The sequence below is a fragment of the Crassostrea angulata genome, chromosome 1, assembly GCF_025612915.1.
Source record: "Crassostrea angulata isolate pt1a10 chromosome 1, ASM2561291v2, whole genome shotgun sequence".
NCBI classification, from domain to species: domain Eukaryota; kingdom Metazoa; phylum Mollusca; class Bivalvia; order Ostreida; family Ostreidae; genus Magallana; species Magallana angulata.
The window spans coordinates 26165612-26176520 of NC_069111.1; the positions used below are offsets into that span (position 1 = coordinate 26165612).

At 35.8% G+C, this 10909-nt stretch overlaps 1 protein-coding gene across 1 annotated transcript; it reads left to right on the forward strand.

The window, feature by feature from the left end:
• Nucleotides 1-513: 513 nt before the first annotated feature.
• LOC128171965 (uncharacterized) lies at nt 514-8284 on the forward strand. Its single transcript, XM_052837768.1, has 6 exons — nt 514-630; nt 825-1131; nt 2964-3002; nt 3112-3185; nt 3476-3549; nt 3916-8284. Exons 1-6 carry the CDS (start codon nt 601-603, stop codon nt 8084-8086), a joined length of 4695 nt encoding a protein of 1564 aa, XP_052693728.1. The 5' UTR covers nt 514-600; the 3' UTR covers nt 8087-8284.
• The last annotated feature ends 2625 nt before the right edge of the window (nt 8285-10909 follow it).

Consider the following 10909-nt stretch of genomic DNA (forward strand, 5'->3'; position numbering starts at 1 on the left):
TTTTCTGCAATGTCGCTACCTTCATATTTCGAATGAATCCCCAAAGAAAGCATTTTCTTGTTTAAATGTATATATCGTTTTAAACTGTGTAAGATGATGCAGTGTGTTATTAAAACCCTTTTTTAATATAAAATATCTGTAGAAATAGCTGATAACAGTCTCACTTTAGGAAAGGTCTCACGTGCATAGAAAGTCATCAATTCAATATGTACAAAAATAATAACCTTTATATGACCAAATTTGATTATATTGTAGTTAGTTCTAATTTTGTTTCTTTCCATATGTAAAAAAGCAATGTCATTTACGCCAAGTTAGGACTCCTTCTGGACGCTTATTATTCCGCTGTCGACCCCCTAAATGTCTCAGTACATTTCTTTTCAATATATTTGTGGCGATTTGTATATTGAGACGTCGTCACTACACGTGCATTTTACGAAGTCCATCATGGTCTATCATCGAGAACATAAAACAGCAGTCGACTGTCAACTTGAAGTGTGACCCTGGTCAGCTGGCATTAGATGGCAGAACACTGTACGGACCCATTCCTAGCATTCAGTGAGGAGCGATCTACTCTTTTAATTGATAATTCATGTTTTCATAATGACTTGGACCAGTCGATATAGTGAAAAGGTAAAGATTTTTTGTTTGTTTTATGATTATTAAATTTATTGTGCTTTAAATATTTCTTCAATTATACAGTACGATTTTACCGTTATTTTGATACAACTTATCAACTTTCTTTTAGTTTACAATTTTTCATACTTATATATTAATGAGGTGTGCAAAATATATAGAAGGATTTCATATTACAACTGTTTTTGAAGTGGCCTCGTTTGACTGCCCTCTTTCACTTGGATAACGGAGTTGAGTCCGATGTTCACGAGAATGGTCGTTATGAGACGACATTCCAGGAACCTCCCACCTCCGAACCGTTTTATAAATTTTATCTCCACCCGGACGACATCGGCAGGGGTAGAAGTGTCAGTCAGTACTCCATGCAGAATGCTGGCAGGGAAGGCGCAAACGGTTCTAGTGTTTGCAATTACGCCAACATCAGAATGTTTCTTGGAACGGTGTTACTCTTCAGTTTGGCGGGAATTGTGGCGGTTGCAGTGACTCTTGCAGTGCTTTGTGAGTACATGTGTTGTTATATTGTGTATAAAGCGTAAATCATAGCTAATATATGTGTGAGGAACCTATATACATGTATAACCAATCTTTTTTTGTTTACATACAACACTTATATATGGATAAACAAACTTTAAAGAGTTGAAATTAAATATACAACACATGGATAAGACCAGAGATTATTTATTCATTATAAGGCGATTCCCTTACAATCATTCTTGTGCTTTGAGTTTTGTTTTTTTTTTATCTAAAAATTACCAAATCACTAAAACCTTGGTTATTTTTATATATCATTCTTTACATAAATGGTATATGTTAGTCATTAGCATTGCCGGAGGGAAAACATTCATGTGACCAATTAATCTCCCATTATAATCATTGATTATCCCTGTTCAATCACGGACAGTCATCGACATTTTTATTTACGGCAATGAAACGACAATTGTCTCCCGCTTTATGATAGGAATTTTTGTGGCATGTTTCTCAAGTGTAAACAACGTTATTTTCAGCTCAAAACCCCAAAATGTGTGTAAATATATGTATATCAATAATGCCGATACCACCTTAATGTTTTATTGCTTCGTCAATTATGTTGTACATGATAGTGGATGATCGTTATATCTTCCAAATATCATAACGCAACTCAATTCCGGAAGACTATTTATGTTCTTAAAGTCTTTGATATATCAGATATTAAATTAGGGAATAATGGAATTTAGTGAAACTGATCGGCACTTATTTAGCCTCACACCTATTGTCGGGCCATCATTTGATATATGGATATATATCTCTTTGATTAAGGCATTTCATTAATTTATTATTTGTCTGGAATTAATCGTCATAAAAAGTTTTAATATGAAGGTCTACTCTTTTTATATTACCTTTTTGTGCATTATAAGGTCTTAACACCACAGTAGAGATACCTTTTGTTCTGTTTATCATTAATATTACATAAGTGACATTTTTGTGCATCGAGGAGCTTTCATTTACGCTGTTCTGCTTTCGTGAAATTATAAAGCCATAGTTAGCCCTGCGTCTTGGAAACACAACAAGTTTTAAAACTATTGACACGTACGGCTGAAACTTTGCTATCGCTACTAATCAAAAGCTGTGAAACTTGCATGTATGAAACCTTCACGCAATCGCAACTTCTCGGACCTTTCCGTTTCCAGCAGAGCTCCGGCGGAAAACACGGTGTTTTCCCGAGCTATGTCTGAAAGGCCCCAGAAGTTGGCCTTCACGGATGTTCTCGGTAAATTGCAAATAGATGCAAATCTACAATAGACAAAAAACCCTTTTTTAAAAACCGCAGTCCTGTTAAGAATTACTGTCCTTATTTCGCGATTTCGCGAAAAGTCAAAAATATGAAAACGACTAAGCTTAACGCAACGAAACAACTTGCAATAATTGCAATAAAGGTGAGGGTCAAAGGTCAAGGTACACTAGAAATGTGATAACATCGTGTTGTGAAAGTTTTTAAACTTTTGGAGGAGGCTAGGCGTATCTTCTGAAAATTGAACTTTGACCACTAATTATGATTTGCATACATTAACGTACATGTAGTAGAAAAATACTCAATTTAAAGCCACGAGGATACTAAACCTGTATAACATGAGGAGATGGTAGACATCATGATAAGTCTGTTCCCAATAAGTTGTAACAGCAACATTCCAAATAAAATTATTACGTTGTGATTGGTATTAAGTTGAGTAAAATTAATATAATATTTTCTATCGAAGCATAGGATAATTCTATTTTTATCGGAAAGAAAAAAAGAGCAAGTTATTTTTTAATCTTTGGGTTGGTTTTTAATCATTTTTCTCAAAAATTTGTAGTGTCCCAACCGCATGGTTCATCACAAAGGTTCTCAAAAAGTAGGTATATGTTGGCAAGTATTCTCCCATTGAATTTGTTTCTTTGGAATTTAATACTAAGTAAGACTTAGTATTTTAAACAACTTTGTTCTATGTATCTTTCATCCAGTTGAAGACAAGACGTTTTCTGACAGATTCCTGATACAGAAAGAGAAGTTTTTATCGCAAGAATTATGCAGTATGGTAAGTTTTACAGAAGAAAAAGTATCTCAACTGTGACTTTACTGTCAGATGCATCAACATGTAACTTGTTATTACCATTTTAGAAATGCGAAATGTAATAACAACGCAAAATGTAATAAACCAACTATATGTTATTACACTTTGTATTATTACATTTCGTGTCGGAATCAGTGCAAAATGTAATAATCGGGTTTATTACATTTTGCGTGATTACATAAAGATATAATGCATACCATATCATCGATCAGTTATTTTATATATTTATTTTCACTACCTTTATTTTAACGCAGATGAAAGATATGTTTAAACTGGATGCTAACGAGAATAAGCCTGTCCTCGACTGTTCGGTGTCTCTGTTGATTCAGTAAGTGTTTACAAACGATCTAACTAACATTTATTATATAGCGAACATTGACTGGCAGTATAAACCCCAACAGCTACGTTAACAACGAGCATCTCAACTTGATGTTACATTGTAATAGCTAAATGTTTCGAAAATTTGTTATATCATTGAGGTATTATCTTGTAATTTTCATGGAACACGGGCATAGAAAATTTAATTAGTAATTTGAAAATTAAAAAGATTTATAATAACATGCCAATAATATGACAATTTATATTTGAGAGAGAGAGAGAGAGAGAGAGAGAGAGAGAGAGAGAGAGAGAGAGAGAGAGAGAGAGAGAGAAAGTAGGTTTCTGACTAATTCGTGGGGTTTTTTTTTCTTTCAAGGGATGGACATATGAAAGTTGACTTCAAAATTCCAGCTACAGACAAGTTAATGAACGAAGAAATGGAAAAGATAAAACAGAACGTGTTAACAAACATAAAAGACTTAGACTTTGGTCTCGGTGTGGTTTCCAACTCCGACGACATTAGCATTTACAAGAAAGACAACCAAATATCCACCACCGTTCAAATAATACTCAACACAACCAAGTCGTCTTCTAGTGTCACTCCGGCACCCACTACTAGCGAGGTCGTTACCCAGAAAGATGAAGAATTGGAGGGAATGGAAGCTTTACCGACTACCACGGCGAGATTATTGAATGTTACAGAAGGCGGGTCAACCATTACTGAGACAACAGACAGAGGACCGAGAACATCTACAACAACAGCTGAAATACCCCCGGGATCAACGTTACTACCTATCACAACTCATTCGACTGAGACATTGAGATCGACGACTGAGACGTTGAGATCAACGACTGAGACATTGAGATCGACGACTGAGACATTGAGATCGACAAACCCACTTCCGGACCACACAAGTATGGATGATTTATCGTTTTTGTCTCATTTCAACAAAACGATAAAAGATCTGATTCAAGACTTTCAGGGGTTTGGTGTAACAGAAAATCCCATTTTAGGGAGTACACAATCTAATGCAGAATCAAAGCACGCGGAACATGACGCGTCTGTAACCAATAATTCTACTACAATGGAGACAAGCCACGGTAAAACACGACAATATTCACCAGAAATAAACATGGATTATTTTGGACTGTCTCTGGGCTCTAGTGACAATCTAGATTTAAACGGATTGCAGTTTCTTGGCAAAGATGTGACTACACATGCAAACATTCAAAATAGGAGCATACAGATGTACGACGATTTAGGTGTTACGAAGACGCCTGTGGTGTCTGATTTTAAAGACGTTGCAACACCTCGTGATAAAAATGATGCAAACTTTAGAAGTAATCCCACACTGACTTCCCCTCTCACCCAGTATTCTACCACTGAAGCCATACCATCTCTAGATGATTTGTTTCAAAACTTTGATGGACTGAAACCAAATGAACTAATGCACTCAAAACAAACTGATAATCCCACATCAACTTCCCCTCTCACCCAGTATCTTACCACTGAAACCATACCATCTCTAGATGATTTGTTTCAAAATTTTAACTTTGATGGACTGAAACCAAATGAACCAATGCACACAAAACAAACCGATAACAAACTACTTGTTTCTACTACCCCTACGTCTTTAACAACCACATTTCTTAAAGCAACCAAACATGTAGACAATGCCGGTATCGAATCTCCAACAAACACGTCGAATTCAACGCAACTTTCTTCCCTGCAGGATTTATATCAAGATTTTTTGTGGAATTTTGGTACTAGAGAGCAAACGACCACAAAAACAGAATATCCTGTGCATGACCATAGCGCCCACAGTTCAAATCCTGACGAACATCATGGGATGCATGGTTTGAGTTTTGCCCCTGCGCATTTTTCAAAGAAAACTATAGCACCAGAATTGACACTTACAAAAGACTCTCATTTTGATTTCGATGGACTGGAGAGCGTGTCTACAAAAAATACAACATTTGAAACTACCAGTATCATCAACGAAGCGAACATAACAGAAAATGCCACACTTGGTAAAAACTCCGGTGAGAGCGAGGCACTATATTCCTCGGCTGTTCCAACGAATGACTCGCTTCTCAGGACGGTAATGCCGAGATTGGATGGATTAACAACTAGATCAAGTCGCATTCATGAGCAAAGTGGGTTGTCAACAGAATCGCGAGAGATAGTCATCCCTGTATCAAAACAAGAAGAATCTTTGGAATCTGGCGTGACAAATATGTTTAGTGCGGAGAGTTATTCAGCTGTTACATCAACCCCAACCATTATAACTGAAAACACTGCTCTTCCTTATTCAATTTTTAGAAGCAATAGTTCGCAAACTACGATAAAAATGCTTTCTGGAACCTTTTCAATGGATAATTCAAACATAAAACAACTCTCAGATATTGACTTGAAGACATCAGCAATATTACAAAGCCCATTAGTTGAGGATAACATAATGACCTCTGTTGTGAATATTGTACCAACGCAGTTATTGTCATCTTTTAATACAGAATACAAACAAACTTCGACACCGATGCAGAATTCTTTGAAAAGTTCTCGAACAAGGTCAGCTTATGAGAAAACCGCATACACTGATGAACTGATAACCTCAAGGAGAAGTGATCTGCCATCACATTTCATAGAAACTTCATTTTCGAAGGATACTTTTTCATCATCGCGCATGAACATCGCTGAAGAATCTTTTAGTTTACACAGCTCTAAAATAGGTTTGATTATAGATGATGTCGTTTTCCCAAGGCAGCTGTCGTTCCCTGAACAGAAACTTGCAGACCCCACTTTAATGTACTTTCCTGTAATGTCTGATCCATCATCCCTTGCTGATTCGTCGTCATTGAACCTTGACAATAATCACTCACTGAATGATGCCGGATGGGAAAAGGTTATCACAAATTCTATCGAGTTATCAACAGAAACGGGGCCTTCAAACCGTATAACCAAAAGCTCTAATGTGATAAATGCCCTCTCCTCTGTACAAAAATCGCCCTTAAAAGAATTGTCACATGCTCAGAAAACTTCAGTCATTCCGTCTCTGTCTGTCTCGCGGACTACCAGTAGCAGGCTTGCTCAACATTCTGAAGTTTCCCAAAGTTTTTATTTTCCAGATAATTATGATACAACAAACGATGATATAGATTTGGTTCTGGGCTCTAACTTGCCATTCAGAAAGTATTCAGAACATTTGAACAAGGCTCAACACTCTGAAATTCAACCGTCATTTTATACCACTTTTGTTCCTTCTTCAACATATGAACCTTTGGAACCTTTGTCCTCGCCAATCATAGCGTCAGAACTGACGACACATTTGCTCCTTAACCCTTCCGAAATTTTAGACAAGAGTTTGGCTATTCAAGCATCATATGAAGTTGAACATGTTTCAAACAAGCAAACATCAAGTACACCGATTATAAACACAACAGAAAGCTTTGTTCACGAAGAACAAACCAGTGACTCCTCAAAGATTTCAATGGACTTAGATATAAACAGAACAAAAACACAGGACCCGGACTCGTCTTCTCTTTTTCTGCGTAAAAGTAATCGCACTTCTGACAATGATAAAGGAAAAGTGAATGATACGTTTTTAGTAGGTACACAAGTGTTTCCAAACATAATGAACTCTGTCACTTTTCCAGATCAAAATTTGATTGTGTCCATTAGAGAAGCAGTGCATCCGTCATTATCATTGAGTTCATCGTTAGATAAATCACTAGTAGAACCAGTTCAAAGCGAGGAGATTGGAGTTTTCGGAACACATCTTCAGTGGGATGCTCTCGACATACAACCAACCAAATCTATTCTTTTGAGCAACGATTTATCGACAGTTATGACGCAGAAAACTGAACCTACTTTACAAACTGATTTCGAGGAACCAATTCTTCTGCATCCAAGCACGTCCATCGATCCTCTTCACTTAAAATCTAATTCAAAGGCACATGATCAGATCCCATCCGTATACACTGTTACTCACGAACCCATTGTCTACTTGACCATTGATACACGACCAGTCACCCACTCTTCAATATTTCTACAACCAACGCCAAGTCATTCATTTCAGGCTACTCTGTTCAGTAAACTAGAGGATCTTAATCAAGACAAAATCAAAATTAAAAGCATATCTGACGATTTTATACTGTCAACAATGAAAACTCCAACGAACTTAGCCATCACTACATCTAGACCAAAATTAACACCTGCACAATTTTCTGAGATTCGAAGAAGGCTTGCGCGTCTAAGGGCAGCTAAATTGGAAAACCTCCGACGGCAAAGAAATTTGTTAAACAACAATTTCAAAGTAGGAGAGGATTTTGCTCTTCGGCGGGAAATTTCGGGTAGTAACACTGCAGCTACATTAGTCGGTAGAGGCCTTAATAGACGTCCGCAGCAAAGACCTACGCCTCGGCCTAGGCCTCAGGTAACGACAGAAAATCCGCGTCAGAGAATCGACAGAAATAGACTGTTCCCCGGCTTTAACACCGATGGGCAATTCAATAGGAATTTTTTCAATAATATCCGCTGGAATGGCTAATTCTTGTACATGTACTTTGATGTTTCGTGTGGATTGTTTTGTGTTCTTTTCGTTATTTCTTGTAAATTGTTTGAAGATTACCAATGCAAAATTTTTCACTGCGATACAGCATGAAGCTTCTGACAATTTGTTTATTGAATGCACTGTTTCGTTAATTTGTTTAGAAAAATAAAGAAATCCAATTACTTTATTACATAATATTATGAAGCTTGTTGTTTATATATATAAATACGAATAATCATAATTATGGGAGTTCTTATCGCAATGCATTTTCAAGACTGACTAAATTGTTTGCTTTTAAGCACCCATGAGTACTAGTATGTAAAATTCATAAGCAAGCAATTATAATTACCTGTATATCATAATTATATGTATACATGTATAGTCATCTTCTCTAAGCCATGTGTCTGTCTATGATAAATGACATATATATAGTAAGTAATGGCACCATACGTGTTTAATACCAATACTCGTATGAGGTTTGTTTTATTATTTATAATATTTACAACTATTAACACGCACAATAAAAAACATTGATTTATCTAATATAATATTGAAGAAATCTTAAAACTTGATGTTTATTAAGAAATAAAATGCTTTCTTCTGGTTATTCATGCGGGATACGCTAGTACGTTAGGAAGAAGAAAAAGTCTGGTCGTCTTCATTGAGAATTTGAGTTTGACATCATTTATAATCAAAGTACTGAAGTACTGACTGGAGTTGATTTTATCGATTATCATTTACTAGTATCTTAAAATCAACTTATCTTGTTTTTTGTATTCTTGAATTTTTAGACTTTTCCAACAAGAATTTCGAGAAAACCCCATATGAATCATGTTGTGTAATATTTAAAGATAGATTTCAAACTATGTATTAGTAATCGAAACAATTCTAAAAATCGTATGGATCCAAGCACTATTGATATCAAACTCTAGTCTCGTTCAACCAGACGCTCGGCTGTCTCCGCTAATCTCCGACAGGCAAGAGAGCCTCTCTGCTTGTCGGAGATTTACGGAGACAGCCGAGCGTCTGGTTGAACGAGACTTTATTAAACTCTGGCGTAGGAACACATGACACTACAAAAATATCTAAATTGTTCGTATTATGTAAAATCTTACTATTTTCAAAGTGTGTATAGATAAGTTTCCTTGAAAAACAAACAATGCTTCAGCATACATTACATCGAATTTTTCTATTATTTTCAAGAGCTAAGTCTTGTCAGCGGTGATGATTTGTGCTTAGGTCCATACACTGTTTCACTAGCTTTCGGTTTGCCAGAGTAACTGCATAGGAGAGTTGATTAAAATCAACTCCCAAAAATGCCATCATTTAAATGATAAATAAATAAAGATGGATCACATAAATTTACTTGCCTTGTCATCGGTCATTTTATAGTATGTAGTTTTTGGAAATCAGGTCTTCAAACAATCTGTTGGAAATATACGGGCACCAATAGCGCCCCATTGTTAAAAGACCTCTTTTTGTATGCATATGAAGCAGAATTTATTCAAAAACTTGTACGTGAAAAAAATAAAACACTCGCTGTGGCCTTCAACTCAACAATCCGGAATATCGACGACGTATTATCAATCAACAATTGTTACTTCCATACCTATATGTATGTCGACTCGATAAATCCCAGTGAACTTGAAATTAAAGATACCACTGAGTTTGCGTCATCTGTTTCATATTTGGATATTTTACTGGAAAGGGACATTGATGGTATCTTAACAACAAAACTTTATGATGAACGTGATGACTTCAAATTTTCTAGATCTACAGTAAACTTTCCTTACTTATGTAGCAATATACCTTCATCACCTGCATCACATCAGGTGAGCTAAAAACTGCCTATGTATCAATATGAAACATACCTGTACATGCTAGCAGTATATTTTTGATACCTTTGATCACCACATTAGAAAACAGAACATGTTAATACAACAGCTATACAATCACGTGCATCGGAGAACATTGGAACAAAAGTATCTCTTCACTGAAGAAATAATTGTTATCAACTACAACTATAGATGGCATATTCTTTCTTTAAAGAAAAGAATATTTAAAATGCAGTGAATGCAGACCTTCTAAAAATATTTCTGTAAATATTTGAATAAAAAAGACAAAAGTTGATGAAAATCATAATGGAAACAGTAAATACAAACAACTAAATTATTGCACTATAATAATGGATTTCTATGACCATGGAGATTAGTTATTATGGAATAAACAAATAAAACAGAGAAATCAATTGCTAGAATGTCAACAACTTGTGACAACAGAATAAAGTATGAAGCAGCAAGGAAAAAAAACAAAATACAGGACCGCCTTGTTCAATGTGAGGTAAATATAAACACCCAAAGCTTTGGAAATGCACCACATAAGACAGCAGCTGACCTGTTCGCTGCCACCATCTGATTATCTCCCATCAGCAAGGAAACTTAAATGACCCATAATAAAACATAACTTAAACTGACCTAATTAGCTATAATACATTTACTCTGCCCCTCGCACTGACCATGACTGAAGTCTTATGTGATAAGACACAAATTCAGAAAGTTAACAAATTTATTCGTTTGAATAAATCTAACAAATCCAAAACAATGCGTTGAAGATTTCACTTGTGCAAAAACACGACGGAAAAGAAAAACGCATAAACGATGAGATCGACTTGCTAATATAACACAATTAAAGGGGGACAACTTGGGATAATTCATTTCAGACAATACTTCAAGTTTAAAACAAGTGAAAAGCTGTCAATGTGCCAGCAAACCGGGTTTTCTTTTATGTGAACTGTATCCATAATCCATGTCAACCCGTATC

What these genes read in the sequence shown, in the direction of transcription:
- LOC128171965 (XM_052837768.1), top strand. Translation starts at nt 601, where the DNA reads ATGACTTGGACCAGTCGATATAGTGAAAAG. An exon ending in CCAGTCGATATAGTGAAAAG is followed by an intron (nt 631 to 824) that starts GTAAAGATTTTT and finishes CTGTTTTTGAAG; the next exon opens with TGGCCTCGTTTGACTGCCCT. An exon ending in TCGGTGTCTCTGTTGATTCA is followed by an intron (nt 3,550 to 3,915) that starts GTAAGTGTTTAC and finishes TTTTCTTTCAAG; the next exon opens with GGATGGACATATGAAAGTTG.